This window comes from Phaseolus vulgaris, chromosome 1 (genome assembly GCF_000499845.2).
Source record: "Phaseolus vulgaris cultivar G19833 chromosome 1, P. vulgaris v2.0, whole genome shotgun sequence".
Lineage (NCBI taxonomy): Eukaryota > Viridiplantae > Streptophyta > Magnoliopsida > Fabales > Fabaceae > Phaseolus > Phaseolus vulgaris.
In genome coordinates this window covers 44,440,844-44,462,367 of record NC_023759.2, presented here as the reverse complement: position 1 = coordinate 44,462,367, position 21,524 = coordinate 44,440,844, and the positions used below count along the sequence as shown (strand labels likewise).

Sequence of the window (21,524 nt, the reverse complement as noted above, 5' to 3'; positions counted from 1 at the left end):
AACTGTGTTCTGTCAGAATAGAAAATGAAAGCTCAATTTCTCGAAAAGCTGAAATATTAGTTTTGCATTATAAAGTGTGCCATTGCAATAAATTTGCTATCGTAAAGATAAAAACCACAGTCTGAAGAATTTTATTGGTAGCTTTGTTTGTTGGGAAAGAATCATAAAAGAACATTGGAAAGAGGAAAGTGCAAAGTCTTGTCACACACAAATCATTCCGCCAATAAGAATAATTTTTATTAAAATAATTTTAACAATTTAAAAATTGACGATAAAATCGATGTAATAAAAATTGTAATGTTAAATAGGTAAACAATAACAAAGCAATTAATATAGCAACCATAAAAAGAATTAGTTAGGATGTGAATTTAACGAAAAAAAGGCGAGAATAAAAAAAATCTCATAATCGAAGTGACTAAAATTAATTCAATCATTTTTTTATTTTTTTCTTCCATTATAAATTAAACTGATTCTCATAAGTTCAATTCCTTAATTTTTTAAACTCCAATCAACAATTATTCAACTAACTTTTTTTTTGAATTGATAGGTTTCAGATTTTTTACTAGTTAAATTTTGCTTCTACTTTTATTTTTCTCCTTTTGATTATTGGACCATTCTTACGACCATACATCGTTATTAAGCATCTTAGTTTTGTCATGTTCATTGTATGTATATTTATTATATTAGTACAAAAGGAATGAATAAAATAAAAAATTACCCATTAAGAATATTATCAATCTCATATTAATATACAATTAAAAATGTTACAAGATAAACAATAAATAAAAATAAAAAGATTCAAAATTATAATAACTTACTGTTTATCATAATCTGACTATTAAAATAAAACTAACTTGTTTTAGTGAGATTCATTTGATTTATATCAGATGATGATTTTTTCTAAACCCAAACTAAATTAATCATATGATTAAATCAAAACTCACTAGAACAGGTACTAGGTTTATTAATCATATGAAAAACATTTTAACTATTGAATTAAATGTTAAATTGTAAAGATAAATAAATAAATTGTTGAATATTTTGCGTAATTATAAACTAGTTTGTCAGTTATTGTCAAGAAAAATAAATTATGCACTGATAATACAAAACAATTTTACAAGTTAAAGGTAAAAAATGACTTGACTTAACCCGGTAAAAAGTTCCTATTCAAAATTGAGCTGAGTCCATTTAACTTGTTGAACTGAATCAAATTAACTTAATTTTTTAAAATTATAAACTTGATTAGTTTGAGTCATGGCACATTCGACTAATTTTCACAAATTTATTTGCAACATATAACTATTAAACTCTTATATTATTTTAAAATTTTAGATGTTGCTTTTTTAAAGTTACATTTTTTCACTTAAAATATTATGTAATTTTAAAACGATAAGTTTAATTTCTATGAATTTAAGTAAAATAGAATCATTAATATTAATATTTCCAAAAAGACAAGATTACCCTTTGCTAGGCGGCAAACAAAGTTAGAAGTAAAAAAGGGAGGGAATAAAAATAAGAATGGGTAAGGCGGCAAAAAAAGGGTTCTATAAATACCTCTTCACCTCCCTTCATCTTCTCACCCTGCAAGTATCTATTTACCTTGCTCCTCTCACTCTCTAAGCATGTCACTCTTCCAGTTTCTGCTTCTGAGGACGAAGACCTAAGAGGTATTCTTCTTCATCTGAAAGCTCTTTATATACTTTCGCTTTTTTCTATTGTCGTTCCAAAGCTTCGATTTTATAAATGTTACGGCAGGGTCGGTTTGGTTTCATGATGATGCCTTCGTCGCAATTCATGGGATCGTACGATTCTTTTTTTGATTTTGAACTTGAAGATATTAGTTTGTTGTTAACAGATCTAGAAAATTGAAGAATTGTAAAACATGACACATTTATGCAACTAAGAAATGAAATTCGAAGTTTTAAATCTGATAAATACTACAACACGAACTAGTTAATTTAAAGTCATACAAATTCAAATGTAGAAGAATGTTGATGAGTGCAACTGTGCTTTGTTCTCGCGTAAGTAGCCTCATTTCACCTGCCTCACACACATCTTCGATCTTCACGGAGCTGAAAAGCAAATTTGAAACCATTATACTGTCTTGGTCCTAGTCCTAATCTGAGAATTGTCAAGTATTTTAGCATGACCATGGCTCTGCTATAATACACAGGATACATGATGAATATTGAATAACATTTGTCGGTCTCCAGGCTTCACCGCCCTCCTGAATGCCGGAAAACAATTATGGCTGTTTTTGTTTCTTTTTAGATTGTGTTGCCGGCTTGGACTTCTTTTGGGTGTTGTCCTTATTCTTTGGATTCTTAGGCTTCCTAGGCTTCCTAGGAGCATTAGGATCCTTAGGCTTCCTAGGCTTCCTAGGAGCATTAGGATCCTTAGGCTTCTTGCTAATTGGGATGTGCAATCTAGCCAACAGAGGCCGAGGCGCTCTTCTTTCCCTGTCAAATCCTCGCACGCAAACATATCCTGCAAAACATTTAAATTGCCCTTTTAAATATGTCAGGTTATATACTCACTTGCCTATCTTGTAGGTTAACGTTTGCAGTCCTCGTATTAGGAAAAAATCTGCCTTTTAAATCAGTCTTCTAGAAATAACTTATAGCTAAAATAAAAGCTAGAAATAATAATTCGTTTAGCAAATTTGAGTAGTGAGTTTAGAGGTTTTTTGGTGTGTATCATACATTGCTCCATACAAAAAGGAAGAAAGGAAACACAGGCAGTCAGATACATAATTTGGTATGTAAAAAACACTGGATATATATAATATTGCGAGAATTGAAATGTGTGTTTAAATTTTCCAATATGCGAAGAGCATATAGTGTCACTTGTAAGAAATGTCTATACTGATTGTGATAAACATGTTTGCTTGCTAGATTATTGAGAAAAAAGACATCGGTCAGAGTTCTCAGGCTAAGGGGAATTCCTACCAAGGGGAGTTGCTGTCAACCATGACTTCAAACTTTCAGTTTGTTATGACTCCTGGATAAGGGGTGTGCCGCCGGAAGTAAGCTATATGGGTGCTTTTACTAGTAAGTACATGCGTACCACATACATTTGTCTGGGTCATAGGTTGTCAAATGACTTATCATTAAACGTCTATTATAATATACGATGGTGATAAATATGGTTGCTTGCTAGATTATTGAAAAAAGAAGACATCGGTCAGAGTTCTTAGGCAAAAGGGAATTGTTACCAAGGGGCGTTGCTGTCAACCATGACTTCATACTTTCAGTTTGTTATGACTCCTGGATAAGGGGTGTGCCGCCGGAAGTATTTACTAGTAAGTACATGTGTACCACATACATTTGTCTGGGTCATAGGTTGTCAAATGACTTATCATTAAACGTGTATTATAATATATGATGGTGATAAATATGGTTGCTTGCTAGATTATTGAAAAAAAGACATCGGTCAGAGTTCTTAGGCAAAAGGGAATTGCTACCAAAGGGAGTTGCTATCAATCATGACTTCGGACTTTCAGTTTGTTATGACTCCTGGATAAGGGGTGTGCCGCCGGAAGTAAGCTACATGGGTGGCTTTACTAGTAAGTACATGTGTACAACATACATTTGTCTGGGTTATAGGTTGTCAAATGACTTATCATTAAACGTCTATTATACTATATATAATAAATAAACTATATTTCTAATCACTCGTGAAGTAAGTCATGCTTCTAATTTGTTGGAATGATGATGTCTCCGGCCTTGTTTGTAAAAAAAATAAATTAATGTGCTTTCAATTCAAACTTCAGTAGGATTTGTAAAATTGGATGTCACATACACTGAAATTCCTACATATTCCATTGTCCTTCTATGGATGAGTCATGATTGTGACATCCATCATATGATGAGTAGATAAAGTCATACAAATGAGTAATATTTTCTTATAAAGTCATACAAGTGCGTAATATTGCTCACTTAGTGTTTCTACAAAGACTGTGATCTAATGGAGCTTATTATAAAAGAAAGAACCAGTTGAACTGGGATATCGAATACCAATAAGTAGGATTACATTCTGTGAGATAAATCTTACCTCTCCAGAAGCATTGTTGAATTTCTTGTGTTGATAGGTCTGGTTGACAAAAGAATACGCATTCAGTAGTATAATAGTTTGATATCTATCTATTTTAGTAACATATTTTTTAAGTAGATACCTCTAAATATGTGTGTTACGGAGGTTCCAAAATACACTGTTCTCCTACGAAGGTTCCAGATCCAACTTCGGGGAACACTAATTGGGTTTATACTTGAGTCATTATCAGCGAAAACCTGCATCAAATTATATTTTAGTACTTAATTTAGCAACACATTAGCGAAATAAATTTCTAATAAGCCACAACACTTTTTTTACCTCATTGACTTGAAAATAGGTCCCATTTAGCGGAAAGGTCCCTCCCATAGCTGTTCGGCATGGTATCTATTCAGAAATTATTTATAGTTAGCCTATTATAATATTTGCATTCATATGCAAATTGCTTCTCTACCCAGTTATTTGTTTCTCCAGCATGATGTTATTAGTGCTAAGAATAATAAACAATGAATGGTTAAGCATTCAGACCAGGAGTGTTCCTCGAACTATTTGTGAATTTGCTTCACGGACACTGTTGCATGCAAAACATTCATTTTCTTTACAAAGCTGTCCACAGTCCTGAGAGCTGCATTTTCTTTCTGGTGGTTGTATGGAATCTGCTGTCTCCCCTGTTGTACACAATGTGTTTGGCAACATGAAAAGGACCACAAACCAAAATAATCATATATTTGTACTGCTGTAAATGGTAACAAAAACTACAGCTAGTCCAAACTAATTTAGAAAAAAAACATGGTGTCAAGTTATTTTTGTTCACCTGGGGTCCATATAGCTAGAAGATATTTCCCTGGATCATCTGGTTCTCGCTGTTCCCACTGTAGTTAATAACTAATTAACAAAATGGGCACGTATAATGAAACACAATTATGTTTAGTGGATGTAGAAATAACTAACCCCATTCAGAAGAGGATGTGAATCAGGGAGTTCATAACTGCAAGAAAGCGAACACAATATCAGAATAATTTACAAGAATTTTTCACTAATATAGTATGATTGATACGATGCTTCATCAGAACTCTGCCAAACACTGGAGTGTATTGAATAGGAGATTCTTGTTACTTTGTGGTTAACTATTAATCTCTGCATATTTCTTGATAAATTGAAATTGTACAACATGTTTTGCTTGTTAAATTACTTGCTCCTCATCTCATTAGTTAGCCTGTTTTCCTGTATTAAAATTGTGAATTCCAATTAAATAGTGTGCGATGAATTAGTTTTCCCACTTACACGTAATGCTCTGTTCTCAAGTTGCTCTTATACTTCAGCTTGGGTGTAGGAATGCGTGCAGCATCTGGATGTAAAGCAACCAAGGCCTTTGACATTTCTCCTTCTTGAAGTTCCATGCTTTGTTCCATATAGTTTTGCAAGTTCAAAGTGAACTCTTCTATGTCTAGTTTTATGGTTGGAATTTCACATGATTCCTCATTGAAGGCGTCCTCTATATCCATAATTTCTGACGGTTGGGAGCATTCGGGCTCTGGAGATGCTGGCATTTCTACAATAGGTTGTGTGATCACTTTTGTTTGTTGAAGTTCGTCTTGAATAGTGTTCCCAGGGAGAAACAAGAGCGGTTGATTGATAACTAGTGGTGGGTTCTGCTCGTTTGCATTGTTTCCGGACGGGATTACTATTCTCTTCTCCTCTGGTCCTGGCAGGGCAAGTCTTGCACTGCAATATTTAACATTGTTTACTTGTAAGTTAGTTTATCATAATTCATATCATGCGATGCATGCATTTAATCTTGAAAGTGGTACTGACAACAATTTTTTTTTCTTCATTTTATAGATAAAATATACTAAGTGTGGTCTATACAGTGAGGCATTGAGCATGATAATACTGGATTTATGAACTACGTAATGTTGTCTTTTAGCTTCACAATTTTTCTGTGTCTGAGTGACGGTGTGGTGCATAACAATAGTCCACCCTTTTGTATGAATAACTGCAAGAAATCTTAATTTATCATACCTTGCAAAGGCACTTGCAAAGTGTTTGCATTCCCCTCTCATCGGGCATGCATTGCAATTTGGTTGTTTTTTAGTACAGAAAACCTGCATGAATTGATTTTAGTTTCCTTTCCAGTCATAACAGGGTTTCACTTAAGTAGGATCATCTCTCTAATGTATGAGAAAATGTAGTTTACCTTTCCAAATGTAATCAGCTGGTAATGCAGCTCATACCTTCAGTAAAGAGCAACAAAACATTAAAGAAATCAATGAGAGTTTAATTATGATGGAGAACATTTTAACGCTATCATCTAATTATGAAATGCAAGATAATTAGGTGAGTATGACATGATGCGTCTAAGCATGATCTCATGATACTAAATACATGTTTATGTTGGCCATTGTTCAAAAATTAAATCAGCAACTAGAAGCTACTTATATAATTTAATGTATAACTTCCAATTGAAAATAATCATTACAATGTTCTTTGGTCTAGCTTGCAGAGTCGAGGCCAGAGATATTTTTGTACAGACTCCAACACTGGGTACCTATACAGGACAATGATGTCAGGTTAGCTCTTTTTTTTTACTGACTGAATAACTGCATCTTGCTATTTATTATTGTGGAACTCACAGTTCTAGAAGATGCAACTGTAGTGACTCTGGCAGTGGCCGGAGAGGTACCCATCCCAAACGTACTGCTATGCGTCCAACATTTGTGTCCACCTATTTAGGCAACAAACTGTCAAAATATATTTCTTAATCCTCTAATTTTGGATTAATGTTCTCAACTTACCGGGAAAGCAAGATGGTGTAGTGTTAAGAGTCGAACGCACTCCACACTTTTCAATCCCAATCCCTTTATGCTGAGCAAGAATTCTCTGGACGTATAAATTGAATTAACATTATGCATTTTTTGTGCTTGCATGTGAGTGTGCATGACATGTGTTGCTAGTGAATAGAGGGGCTCGTATGTTGGTTTTGCCAACCCTACCAACACGGAAATATGATTTCAAAGTAGTTTGATAATATCTAGACTTACTTTGCTTGGTCAGGTGGAACATCTCTCAGCCACTCCAGATCAAGGCTCCCGTGCTTGTCAAACATTCTATTGAGGAAACCCTGCATAGTAATTCATTTGACATAATCTGTTTTTAAGTTTTTCTCTTTCTGATAAATGCTGACAAATGCACTTCACAATCTTGGATTCTACCTTAATACGATCAGCCAGCAGGTTGTTCATGCCCCTTTCTCTGATTATTTTGGAAATTTCACTGAGATCTGCACGTCTTACAGCATCCCAGTCCGCAGAGTCCATGGTGTTTTCGGTCTTTTCTCTCTTCCCTGCCCGAGCCTGTGCTTGTATTCTTAAACTATCCCAATCAAAGTTATTTTCCTCTTTCTCGCTTTTTAGTTTTTTTGGGGCAGCTTTTTTTGGGGCAGCCTTTTTTGGGGCAGCTTTCTTTGGGGCAGCTTTTTTTGGGGCAGCTTTCTTTGGGGCAGGTTCCTTCTTACTATTTTTTTTGCTGTTTTTTTTCTTCTTTTCATTCTTGTGATCACCAAATTTTTGATCTCTTGCTTTCTGCATGGGATCCTGAGTTTGTCCTGAAATGATAAAAACATTATGCTGTTCATGGTTAATTTCTTGCAAGGAATGAAGTTGAGATATCATACCATGAGAATTGACAAATGCAGCTTTGGAGTTGGAATCTGTTCGAAAACTATGCCTCTTATCATTCTCACCTTTATTCTTTGAGGAATCACTTGATGGGACTTCTATTTTTAGAGGATCATAGCAGTTAACTTCAAGCACTCCCGAGTTTGGGGTTGCTTCCAAAGCATATTCCTTGGTGATGGGTGTTTCAAAAGTGTCTCGAGTAAGAGTAACATCTGATTTTTCCAAGTTTCCTACTTGGTTGTCATGGTTCAAGTCTATGGACTGATCACATGCGTCTCTAAAGTTCTCAGTTGATTTGTCTCTTTGACTATTAACTTCATGCAACATGGTTGAACTTGCCATTTCTAAAAGTTCTCTGAATGAAGTCCCGCTATGATAAATATTGAACTGGGCTGTGCTTGGCAGGTCTTCTATTTCTGAGTTGCTATCTGAGAATGATCCTATCTTTTCAGTATTTTGATCAATTGAAAAATCTCCTGATGTTTGAAATGTAGCACCAGATAATTGGGATGGAAATACATTATTTAACTCTTTCCTAACACTCACATGACATAAACTTTCTTGCCCTTCCTCAGTCATACCACTAATTGTTCCACTTTCCACTGGGCTATGTTCACTGCCACGTCTTTGAGCCGATTCCGATTCCAACATGTTGCTGTTTGATTCATCTGCTACACAAATTACGCTGCCATTAGTTCTGCAGGAAACATTGCTGTCTACACCTTCTCTTTCTTCATAATTTTCGATGATGTCCATTGTCTTAGAATTCATTTCACAAATGGATTGATCCAATATTTTCCTATCCCGATTTCCATTTTCTACTGGCTCCTCCACAATGCACACTTGTGGTTCATTGACCATCGAACATGTGCTTTCCTTCTGGAATGTACTGGTTGACTTCAGAGGATATCGAGCAGCGAGGGACATGAATGCAGAACTGCCAACAAGGGGAAAAATAAACGTGTTGTTTGTTTTAATTGTATATTTCTCAGTAATTAAGCTTGCATGATTTATACCTGGAAAGATGGTCTGAAACATTTTGAGTGAGGAAAACTCCGACAACAGAATCCACAACAGATCCCTTCCACATCGAAAAGCGCCTGTCTCCTGTTGTTTGTGTTATAATATTAGTCCTGGAACTGTGTTACTGAATATGCAGAATGAATGAGTTTACTTGTGAATATTTTGTTTTTGATAACTTGCCGATTAACTGCAACTTCAGAGGAAAGAATTTCTTTATTTAGTGTGATGTATTTTTGCTTTAGCACTTGATTAAAATTGTCCGCTGTGTTGTAGGAAATAGTACTTCATTGAGTGTCCTACTTTGACTTGCCTTTTTTTTATAAATGTTCTTTGTGGTTAAACTTAGTTTAAAACATTTTTAGAAGAAATTATAAATAAGCTTTTTACGCACACTAATTTATAGAAGCTTTTTCATGGCTAATCTTTTCAAAATCTGGTTTTTTAACTACATAAGCTAATCTCTTTTTTTCTTCATTGTAGAAATTTGTCAGTTGTGTGAGTAGTGCTAATCTTGACAAATCCAAATTATTTATTAATATTATTACTGTTCTCATTTGAATTTCTTAGAGTTCCTTTGAATCCTACTTGGTTTTCTGTATAGTGCTTGGTGTGTTCATATATATGTGTGTGTGTGTTGCTATCTTCCTAGTCTATGGTGTTCTCACTTTTTCCACCTCAAGCACAAATAAAGGGGATATTTGTCTGTTGTGTGAATAGTGCTTAGATTTTCATGAAAATGTATAATTCATACCTTGTACCAGATGCATCCTTGCAATGAATGAGTCTGCTCGTCCACGGAACACTTCTCGTTCTTCTTTCCACCATTTGACCGTATCGGGATCACTTCCATCAATCCCACTACTGTTGATATCGACAAGTAAAAGGTTCCAGATTCTCTCAGTCTCCCCATCAAGATCAACTTTAGGTCGTTTTTTCTTTTCTTCTTCTTCTTCTTCTTCTTCTTCTTCGTGTGGAACAATGGTGCCATTTTGGTTATAAGGAACAAGCATATTCTGCATCTCTCCATCGATGTTCAGGAATCTAAATAGCTCTATTAAATCGTCCTCAGTCCGTATGTTTTTCCATTTGTCTACACATGCAACATCAAATCAATCAATTCAGGTAATAAGTCAGATTGCATGGTAGAATTGCTTTCTCTATAACAATCATAATGTTATTCAGAAAAAGAATAGGAAATTAAAGTTGAAATACCTAATGTGTTGTGCTGTCTTTCATTTTTGCAGGAAGATGATGAACGGACACGAATTCTTCTAGTTTTTGTTCGTTTCTTTTTTGTGACCGATCCTCGCAAATCTGCAATTAAAGCATCGGTGCATGTCTGTGGTCCTTCTGGATCTCCAAATGTTCGTCTGTCAGAGCTACATGTTTGCTTTCTAGTATGTGCTGGACCGGCATGAGTTTTTGATCTTCTTTTGGTCGGCCTCTTCTGCCCTAAAGACAAGGTGCACTCAAGGGGTTGAAGTTTATCATGAATAGCTCTTTCTGGGAGTCCTGCTGCATTATATTCTGAACCAGAATACCAGCTGTTGTGACTTGACACATAAGGATGTGATACGAAAGTTGCCAGTCGTACATCTTTTAGGTCAGTCACAGAAGATTTACGTGGTGTCTTCGAAATTCTCCCATTTTCAGTTCTCCTTTTCTTCTGAACATTTGGAAATTGAACACCGTAGTCTAGGCAGTATGCTTGCATAGCATTATATTGTGCTCCTATCAGATTGATGTTGCCGTTATCTGCCTGTTCAATACCAGGTTGTTTTCTCTTTGAACCAACAGCTTGTAATCCACATCCTGTGCTCAAACAGTCTCTGCTATTGGAGTTATTTGATAGTATTTGTGCACACTCTTGAAGTCCATTACAATCAGCCATCCAATTCCTTGAGCTGCTTGCTTTGGCGAAGAGCATGGTTTCTTTATGTCTGGAATTGCCATCTCTTGCTTGTTCCCTGGTATCGAAATTCAAGGACCTTCTACATGTCTTTGTGACTGATTCAGGCGTCAATGGTGTTGTCCATTTTCCTGTCACTTCTGTTTGTGGAGTAGAAGTTGTGTTCAATCCTTTCCTTTTTGCTTTCTTGTCAGTTTGGTTCTCTTTCGATTGAACTTTTTTGGTAGCACGTTTTGGTTTGTCTTCTTTTATGACCTTGGGCCTGTGCTTTCTTCTTCTGGCTTTTGGTTGAGGTGTTTTATTCAGATCAAAATCAAGGCTTACTTCCATTTTATGGTTGTAATTCTCCTTGCGTGGTGCAGATGAAGCAGCAGTTTCTCTATTCAGGTCATATATGGCTCGTGCATTTTTATCTTCTCTCTGGTGGTTCCTCTCTGTTGGTGTCGCTGCATCTATTCTGGGTTCTGCTGCAACGGCATCATCTTTGTGTGGTGCAATTTGAGGAAACGTCTTGCCACAGTAATCAAAGTATGATGAACCTGCCAAATGACATTGTTTAGATGTGAATTAGAGTCTGATTATTAGAAGGAACTGTGAACAAATGATTCGCAAGCCCCATCTTTGCAAGTGATTAAGCATGTTTGGGACTTGAATTCCAAGATTTTAATTGTTATTTTAGAAGTTTGTAAAACACTATGCTTTTGATTCAGTAGTTTAAATTTGTAAGTCCTTTTTTTCCTGTAAGGTTGTGTTTTATGATTATTTCCTAACTGCTATTTTTTCTTTCTAGTTGCATGCGCACTCATTTCCTTACGCAGAAACTATTTTTTTTATCATATATTCTAACAAAATCTAATTTTTACCACGGATAATAATTGGTTATATATATGATCGATTATTGAAAAAAGGTACTTTTTATGCTTGTCCAAACACGTTCAAAATGAATCACAAGATAGGGAAATGTTTGAACAACTTCATGGGATGCTATGGATAGAAAAATAGAAGTGTAATCATGCATAAAAACACAGCAATGTTTACAGAAATTGGACAAGTAACAACTCAGAGATAAAATTAGGATGCTAGTAGTAACTGCATGCATGCCATTCAGTGACTAGAAAAATTTATCCTGTTTTTCCCACTACAGTTTTTCTTGCGAACTTAATCCTCTTCAGATGTATTTTTCTCCATCTAATGTGACAAGGTTATCAGTCGTTGCACAACGACTGGAGACTTAAGGCAATTGTGATGCAAGATGGAGAATTTTGGCGCTAAATGCAGCAGAGGATCCTTAAGTTCGTTTCCTACAGCTGTTTAGTCAAACATCTATTTTTATGGCACACCATCCTAAACGTCGTACATAATGTTACATTTCAATTTTGTATGTATGGAGAAAAGACATGACTCTCTACAGTATCTAATTTAACTATTGAATTTTTAAAATTTTCATTTGATGATAAAAGCGATTAGATTAACACAAATTTAATTCATGGTTAAAATATGACTGCAGAAGATGAATTCTCCATTGCCGCCGGCAATGGACACCGGCCAAGTGCTAGTGCACGCTCAAATGAAAACTTTAATGCAATGACACATAGAAACGCTAAAAAAATATTATTGCTCTTACCCAGAAGACCTTGATACTGGTTATGGATAGTATTGGCAAGCGGTTGCTCCAGAGAGAGTTGATGATGATCAAAAGATGCATAGCTCGGGTTGCACTGTAGATTATACGGAGGAATAAACTGGCTCAGAAGCTCTTCATTCGTAACATTAGAATATGCGAATGGGATGTCTGTCTGAGCGAAAAGTTCAGCAATGCCGTTACTTGAACTGGGAAAGGCCTCAAAAGATATCTGTGGGGCGGTTTGGGCATTGTGATGGGGAAAAACGGCAGGCTCTGAGCGGTGGAAAGGCCAGTTGTTTATGTCTGGATATGGTGAGACGTGAAAACCTGCAGGTATCCCATTGAAATGAGAATACAAGTGGTTTCCCATCTCAGGAGTCCAGATCGGAACTGGCATCGGAGCGATGGGGTTGAAAGGGGTGGTGGGGATTGGGAACCCAGGAGGCTGCTGTTGAAGCTTCCTTCTGTCTGATTCCGGAATCTCCATTTACTTGGTTTTTTTCTCTCACTTAGAACTGGGAAAAGTCCTTGTGCAAAAGGGCTGAGCAAAAGGATTTCTGCTAAGGACTCAACAAAAGGATATGTGAAGCTGCTCTGGAGAGATGTTCCGTATTTAAGGTCTATTTTCGGGGACAAAGCTGCCAGCGAAAAATGATAGTGGGTTTTTGGAAAACAAACATCAATAAATAAGAAAAATAAAGCACAGAACACATACGCAGTTTTGAAACATTAATCGAGGTTTCTGATTTACCTTCTGAAAGTAACCGGTGACTGACAAAGCTGGTTCTAGTCAAGATATTAATTACTGAAATTTAAAGAATTTAATTATAATTAAAATCCCAAAACTTGTGTCTATGGAGTGTTAGAAAGAAGACTGCACCGTAAACAATATTCGCTGATTCTAGTTGCAACCTCCGGTTTTTTCTCGCGGTGAATAGGAACTCTCATGCGACCAAAACCGAAGTTGAAGTACAAAATCGGAGAAACTCGTGCGAATGTTGTTAAGGTAGATTTATCGATTTATCGAGTCAATGCCGGAGATCTCATTTCATATATCTTATGCGGCAAATTATGGGATTTATATAAATCATTTCCACCGAATGTGAGAGCAGTGGAAAAAAAAAAGTGCTTACACAAAATTCTATGACCTTGCTTATGCACCCACCCTGAGATAATTTAATTTACTTTATAACTTCTATTCTCCTTCCAGAATTCTATTTAATTCTATTAAACCCTTACTTTTCTACTTTGTCTTATGTTCCTTGCATTTAATATTTACTTCGCAGTACCAACTCAGACTCACGTATATCTGACAAAACTATGGTACATGCACATTTTAAACGTAAAAGTTTTGCATGTGCATGTATACATCTTTATCTCACGTAAAGTTGTCGATAAAACAACCTTACGTGAAAACATTGTTGTCGTACTCTTCCCAACTTTTTTTTATATAAAACAATAAAATTATATTTAAAATGAATTATCTTTATAGTATAATATGATATGATTAAATGAAATAATTTATTTACTTTTTAACTTTTATTCAGTTTATAAGCAAGCTTTTGGTATATTGTGTAAAACATTTATATCAACTTTTTTCTAAACCAATATACTGTAGGAAAAATAATTATCAAATGTATAGTAGTTTGTTAACGTGGAAATGTTTTTATATAATATTTAGGACCAGTTAATAATTTAATAGGTAAATTAATATTTAAACTTAAATAAATATTGTTATTTATATATTTATATTAAGAGTGGGGATTATAATTTATTTTAATAAATATGAATGTATTATATCTATATGTAAAAATAATTCTTTTTTTTAAGTAAATTTTAAGAATGAGATTATAGTTTAGTTTAGTTTTAAAAACTACTTTTTCAAAACAAAATTATAGAAATAAATATATATTAGTTTTTTTTTCTCCTTGAAAATCTGTGATTTATTAAACAACTTTCTGTTTTTTCTTCTTCCACTTTCATTATAATTTTTTGTTACTTTATTATTTTATGTTATAATTCAATTTTTATTTTTCTGTAAAAATTAAATAAATCATAATACTTACCAATCTACTTTTCTATGATAACTTTCTATGATAACATTTTCCAAATAAAAATAGCAATAGATATTTCTTGAAAAGACATTGATTATTTTAAATAATTAATTAAAAATTGTTTTCATATGTTAAAATTGTAAACAGAGTTATCGTTTTTCATATGTTAAAATTGTAAACAAAGTTATCGTTTTTATTTTATATAATTAATATTCATAAAGTTATTATCAGTTTTAAATGAATATCCTTATGTAACAAAAAATATCGACATCCTTATCAATTCGTTTATCCGTCTTAATATAAACAGTATTAAATGATACAATAACTTATTATGCTTTAAAATATTTAATATGTTACATTAAATATTTGACATGATTAATTTAATAATGTTGAATACAATACTTGAATTTTACTGGAAGGCATTAACAATTGTTAATGAAAATTATTTATTAAAATAAATTTATCAAGAGGAAACTTAGGGAAGGATGGTACAAAATAGTTTTACATTATTATTTAATCACATTATCATTATTCCATAATTATTTTAAAAGTCTAATCAATGACTTAAATTTGTTTATTAATGAAATTACATTTAAACTAATGCATTAACAAAACAAAAGAAATACATTCAAATTTGCAAAAATGTCTTAAACTTTTGATTAAATCTTTAAAATATTTATTATACATGTATTAATTCCTTAAATACATACATTTTCCCCTTACATATTAAATCATTAAAAACATTTATGATATTTTTAAATGCTCCTTAATTAATACCATTGAAATATTAACTATAGTATTGAAATAAACATTACATATAAATAAATGTAAAATTAGTTCTTCAACTTCAAATGATTATTTAAAAATATCTTAAAATACTAAAAAAACCTAATAAAACTAATACTTATTAAAAGGTTTACCTATTTGAGACATTAAATTTTTTATTTATTTTTATTTAAGTTATATTGAAAAAAGGAAATAAAAGTAAATTTTAATAATTTAGAAAGTGTCCCACAAAATATCACACCCTTAAGATGATCTAAGAAATATCACAGACGGTAAACTAACTACTTTTTTTGTCTATTATTTTTTCATAAATTTAATTTTGTTCACCGAAACATGTCACAGACGGTACTAACTAATTTTTTCAAACTAATCCTTTTAGCTTATACTAGTCATCAAATAGGAATTAAAAGGTTTTATATTTTTAGGTATTTTTTCATATTTTCTTGACTCTTTATCCATACTCTTTTATTTCTATCTCTAAATTGGTTATTAATTAGTTATCATACAAAAATATTAAAGTACCACATTCCAGTAAAAATTGGCTTTAATTTAAAACTAAAAATGAATTTCAGTGAAATTAAAACTTTTAAAACTATAAGAAATTATATTTTGAAAGACAACTATTCCAAGTGTGTGGTAAAATATTCTACACTTAATACTTGTATTAATCTCTTTAGAGATACATCATATTTCATGAAAATGCTACTAGATTGATCCAGATAAAATTCTGATTATGAAAATGCAAAATCTTGTGAAACACTTCCATAAATATGTCAAAGTAGGTTAGGTTTCACTGTAACATGTAACAAATATGCAGATGAATAGTAGAATTTCTAGTATTACACAAGAGTTATTTCTTTTTAATATATATTTTTATTTTATTTAAAAAAAATGTGTTTAAAATAGTTGATGTTTTAGAACAGAATTATATCTTAAAAAAATAACATCTGTATTGAAATTTAAGATTGAAATTAGTTTATGTAAAAAAGATGCTTTTAAAATCAAAGTCTCTCTCAATTAGTTTTTCCATTTCTTTCAATATTACTCTACTCAGTATCATTCAAAATCACTACATTTTACCGTTGAAAACCCTACAATTCATCCAACAGATACTTTACTGCACAAATATTCATCCATTGGTTGAAGAAGAAACTTTGTATGACACAACAGTAATCTTTATATCAGTAAAATTTTACCGTTTGAAGTTTTTGGAGTGCATGCATAGTTATAATTATTTCGGTTCTCTTTATGAGACAATGAAGACAAGAAGATGAAGACAGTGTTGTAGATGGCAGCCATGGCGTGTCACGAGAGAAATGCAGCTTCCAATTCATTCAGAAAGAAGCTGCCACGTCAATCAAACCGACCACCACCGCTTGCTTCTCCAATCCATATCCCCTAGGTATACTAAAAAACACTGTGAAACATGCATTGGATGAACAAATCTGAGTTACTGGTTATATAACAATTAAATTTCATACATGCAGTGTTTTTTTTTTTCTAATATTATACAACACAAAGGGTCAAATGATATATATTACATGAACTGTCAATTAAGTTATCAATTGCTATATGCTTTACACGTAGGTCTTCATGCAGTTGGCAATAAAAAGTAAACTTCTTTTTCTTTTATCAGTTTATCATTTTTACATTTATTTGATTTGATTTAGTGTTCTTTCTGTAATTTATACTAGGTTTTCTAAAAGAAGTGTTGTTTTTTTGTTTGAGTGACAGTTGCATGTGAATTTCCAAACAAATAACCGTTTGCTAGACTAATACCTATTATTAGGTTAAAGGCTAAAGCAAGCATATAAAGTACATTGAGAAAAGAACTTCACTGACTCACCCTTCTCTTCACCATTGATCATTTTTGACACAACATGTTGAGAAAATATAGCAAATAATGAAAAATAACTATTCGAGATAGCAGTGATACTAATTTTTTTTTAAAAATAACATTATCTAAAATGGTGTTCACTTATAAATAAAAATCAATTTGAGTTCAATCTCATGAGATGTATGGTGGAAATTGACTTCAAACTATCATAAACCTTTTTGAGTTAACAGTGTTGTGTAAGAAATAATAGAAAACAATAATATTCACTAATTCTGACTAAACTTTAAACCTTAAAACTCAAGTACATATTAAATATCAGTCTTTAAAAAATAAAAAATGAATTGAAAGAATAATTATTTCTCATAACATATCTTCTTGAAAATATAATCCTACTATCCTTTTTATTTATGAAAGTTGTATTGACTATGTATTTACATTAAATTAAATACTTAAAAAAGTTGATATGTTTTTTTAATTGATTTTCTATCATCATTAGCTGGTAATCAAAGCACCTAATAAGCTTTTTGGAAAGTATGATATGCTTTGTTATACCATCCACAGTTCCAATATTTTTAAAGGATGTATATCTTTATAAATGGTAAATGAAAATTCTCATTTAAAAGAACTTGGTTACATTTAAGTTGAATTAATTTTCCTTAGAATTTGTATTTGCGTAAATAATTATTAAATTTTTTGATTAGGACAGCACATTTGTTATAAAGTCTACATTTATGTATACATATATAGAAACAAATCACTTACAGTATTTGTTTTCAATATATATTTTTCATCCGAACTTTTATGTAAAGTAGTATATGTGACAAATGTTATAATTTATTATTATAAAAGAACAAGTTAATGAACTGTATCAATTTGTATTTTATGAAAAAAATGCATCTAGATCCAAGACCTGTTTTAACTATGGGTCAGTTAATCTCAACCTATTTTTTACATCTTAGAAATAGGGCAGATTAATCTATTTCGTTACTCCTAGAATGATAGTAAATAGTTTGAACTTAATTAGTGTTGTAAACCGAAACATTATTATAATTATTTAATGGCGACAAAGTAAAACAAATAAAAATTAATAACTAGAATGCAAAACAAATTAGTAATCAAAGTCTAAGCTTTTCTTTTTTTACCTATTTACAGCTGGTTAAATAGATATTAAAATCTTTAAAATGATCTTAGCTTATAGGTCAAGTTAAACTGTTAACAGAATTATAAACTTAATTTTTTATGGCATGTTTGTAGATTTAGGGTTTAGAATTGAGACTTCAGTTCTTTATACACTTAAACCAAATAATCTAGTCTGGTTACAAAATATGAGAATCAACACCTTTGAAGCTAGTTCATACAATGTTTAATTTTTGAGATTGCAATATTTTGTTGGTTGGGTATGGTGTATAATCACAATGTCCTATTGCTTGAGTTATGAGATATAGTTTTCAATTTTTTACAAGGGTAAGGATGCTTCAATTATATTCATTTTTCTTTTTTTATAAATGAAAAAAATACAATGATTAATTTTATTCTCGTGTTACTTTCATTTATATTTTTTTTTGTTTGACTTTGCAGGTTTTATATGTATTAAAATTTGTGCTAATAAAATATATATTTTTATTAAGAAGAGTGATAACGGATACATCTGATGTTGTTGATGATTTTAAGACTAACGATAACATCCATTTATATAAGTGAAATTTTTAATAAATATGTCAAAAGAGAAAGTGTGCTATTAGTAAAGTAGAGTTTGTCGTATTATATCAGTTATTTTTTTAATATTATATATATTTGTAAAGTGTGTTTAACACAGTTGATATTTTAAAATTGAATTATATCTAAAAAATAACATTTGCTTGAAATTTGATTTACATTTTTCGATATTTTAATCTAATGATAGTTAAAAATATCCATTAACAATATTTACACATCTAATAAAATTTAAATATTATAGAAATTAAACATCCTTTGAACAAAAAAACATCCTTTTTTTTAATGTAATTGAACTAGAAATCAAATTGTTAACATTTCTTGCAAAATGATATCTATAATTTTAAATGTCTTTGTAATAATTAAAAACTATAATTTTATTCATTATGCATACAATAATAAAATACAAATCAAACTTGAAATTACATTAAATTTTTTAATTATTATTACATAAAAAAAATCATATCTTAGTTGCAAAAAAAAAATCAATCTAAATTAAGATTGAAATTAGTTTTTTTTTTAAAAAACTATTTTTTTATCTGCTATTGCTATTGATAACATTATTTCAAAATCATAAATAAAAAATAAATAAAATCTTGAACTCATAATTTTAGAATCAAAGTGTCTCAATGAATTTTTCCATTTCCTTCAAAATCATCACTACATGTTTATCATTATAAATATAGTTTCCATTTTCTACCATTCAAACCAGCACATATCTTACTGGAAAGAGACTCATCCATTGGTCGAAGAATAAATTTTATATGACACAACACTTTTCTTAATCTCATCATAAAATTTTACCGTTGTAAAGTTGAAGTGAATGCACCATGCTACCTGACACTGAAAATTGGCATGTCAATGTTGTGGTTACAATTATTTTGGTTATCTTTCCCAAACGATGAAGACAGTGGTGTAAATGACAGCCATGGTCGTGTCACAAGAACGATCAAGCTACCCAGAAAGAAGCCGCCACGTGAATAACCCTAACACCACCACCGCTAGCTTCTCCAATCTATATCCCTTGCTATACTAAATACTGTGAAAGCATGCATTGGATGAACATTTGAATCAGTTATTAATTTAATTTCATAATGCAGTAATTCTTTTTAAATATTATATGAACTGTCAATTAGGTTATCAATTACTATATGTTTTACACGTTTAAATATCACATAGGTGATGCAGTTGGCAGTATAAAAAGGAATCTTCTTTTTCATTTTCTCATCACTTTATAATTTGTATGTTTATTTTATTTTTTTTATTGTTCTTCCTGCCTTTTATATCACTAATTATATTAATATTTTCTTTCTCACCTCTAATTTATACATTTCTTAAAGGTTGTTATTTCTCTTTCTCCTCCCTAGGTGCTGCTGGAGTTGACTAATAATCAGTTTAGTCATTCACTCTATTAATTAGCTTTAAACACTTTATTTATGTATTTGATGTTTCATGACAAGTGTGTTACCGTATTTATTAGTCAGATTCATTAACCAAAATATTTCTTGAAGGTTATGTTTGATAAGATTTGCATGTTACTTGACAGATAATGAATAGTTATTTAACTAGTTTATAAATATAAAAAAAAGTATGTTTATATAATTTTATTGTTTGCATAATTAAAATTTATTTTAAGACTAGTTTTTTAGTTAATTTTAAATCTTTGTTACTTTTGTTTAAACATAAAACATTTTATTAAAACGGAATATAAATATGTTCCATTTTAATTAATTTTTTTTTTGTTGTTGATAATTTTTTTTACAGGCAAGTCCCTGGTCCAAGTGTGTGGTAAAGATATTCTACACTTAATGTTAATCTCTTTAGAGATAAATCCAAATTTCATGAAAATGTTACTAGATTGATCTAGATAAAATTCTGATTTACAATGTGCAAAATCTTGTGAAACATTTCCATAAATATGTCAAAGTAGGTTTCACTGTAACAAATATGTAGATGAAGTATAATTTCTAGTATTATATATAAGTTATTTTTTTAATATATACTTTTATTTTATCTGTTTAAAAATATGTTTAACATGATGTTTTAGAACAGAATTATATTAAAAAATAACATTTTTTTGAAGTTTAAGATTGAAATTAGTTTTTATAAAAAAGAAATCCAAAATAGCTAGAATAATTTATTTACAATATATAAATTGTTTTCAAAATCATAAATAAATAAACAAAAACATCACCCATACTTTTAAAACCAAGGTGTCTCTATGAATTTTCCTATTTCTTTCAATATTACCATACTGTATCCTTCAAAATCACTACATTGTACCGTTAAGAATCTACAATTGAATCCAGCACATTACTGAACAAAGACTCATGCATTGGTTGAAGAAGAAAGTTTATGACACGAGAGTTATCTTTATCTGAGTATGCAATCTTAGCGTTTGAAATTTGGAGTGCATGCATGGGTTACAATTATTTTGGTTATCTTCTTCCAACAATGAAGACAAGAAGATGAAGACAGTGAGCTGTAGATAGCAGTCATGGCGTGTCACAAGAGAAATGCAGCTTCCAATAACTCAGAAAGAAGCTGCCACGATTAATGAACCGATCAGCACCGCTTGCTTCTCCAATTCATATCCTCTAGGTATACCAAAACACTGTGAAACATGCATTGGAAGAACAAATTTGAGTCAGTTGTCTTTATAACAAGTTAATTTTCATGCATGCAGTTTTGTTAATATTATACAATACAGTGACACATGATATATATTATACGAACAGTCTATTAAGTTATAATTTGCTGTATGTTTTACACGTTTAAATGTCATATAGTCTCTAGCAATAAAAAAATAAACTTCTTTTTATTAGTTTTTAACTTTTAGGTTTATTTGATT

At 31.5% G+C, this 21,524-nt stretch overlaps 1 protein-coding gene and 1 long non-coding RNA gene across 8 annotated transcripts; one reads left to right on the top strand and one right to left on the bottom strand.

The window, feature by feature from the left end:
• The first annotated feature begins 1,514 nt into the window (after positions 1-1,514).
• On the top strand, positions 1,515-11,403 carry LOC137814536 (uncharacterized). Of its 3 annotated transcripts, none has more exons than XR_011081652.1 (8): positions 1,515-1,667; positions 2,895-3,050; positions 3,160-3,301; positions 3,411-3,565; positions 5,373-5,800; positions 6,547-6,620; positions 9,512-9,872; positions 9,995-11,403. It is a non-coding gene; the product is annotated as an uncharacterized lncRNA (long non-coding RNA). The 3 variants fall into 3 exon arrangements; XR_011081653.1 differs by having other exon boundaries at positions 1,521-1,667; positions 5,384-5,800; XR_011081654.1 differs by having other exon boundaries at positions 1,521-1,667; positions 5,356-5,800.
• On the bottom strand, positions 1,866-13,337 carry LOC137814535 (DNA glycosylase/AP lyase ROS1-like). 5 transcript variants are annotated; one of them, XM_068617329.1, is made up of 22 exons: positions 13,196-13,337; positions 13,035-13,088; positions 12,284-12,921; positions 9,963-11,198; positions 9,502-9,840; positions 8,744-8,834; positions 7,793-8,664; positions 7,263-7,654; positions 7,092-7,171; positions 6,846-6,930; positions 6,684-6,775; positions 6,530-6,598; positions 6,248-6,284; positions 6,073-6,155; positions 5,335-5,775; positions 5,002-5,038; positions 4,865-4,922; positions 4,579-4,718; positions 4,372-4,437; positions 4,175-4,289; positions 4,054-4,092; positions 1,866-2,487 (listed from the first exon to the last, which is right to left on the bottom strand). In XM_068617329.1, exons 3-22 carry the CDS (start codon positions 12,768-12,770, stop codon positions 2,246-2,248), a joined length of 5,001 nt encoding a protein of 1,666 aa, XP_068473430.1. In that variant the 5' UTR covers positions 12,771-12,921; positions 13,035-13,088; positions 13,196-13,337; the 3' UTR covers positions 1,866-2,245. The 5 variants fall into 5 exon arrangements, with proteins under 5 accessions (XP_068473430.1, XP_068473427.1, XP_068473426.1 ...); XM_068617326.1 differs by having other exon boundaries at positions 7,724-8,664; positions 13,196-13,320; XM_068617325.1 differs by having other exon boundaries at positions 7,724-8,664; positions 13,164-13,277.
• Positions 13,338-21,524: the final 8,187 nt, after the last annotated feature.

Bases quoted from the DNA above. Each gene is read 5' to 3' on its own strand.
- LOC137814535 (XM_068617327.1), bottom strand. From the start codon at position 12,770: ATGGAGATTCCGGAATCAGACAGAAGGAAGCTTCAACAGCAGCCTCCT. The intron at 4,923-5,001 runs GTTAGTTATTTC...TATTAACTACAG, and splicing joins CACATCCTCTTCTGAATGGG to TGGGAACAGCGAGAACCAGA. The intron at 4,290-4,371 runs GTAAAAAAAGTG...AATTTGATGCAG, and splicing joins CCTATTTTCAAGTCAATGAG to GTTTTCGCTGATAATGACTC.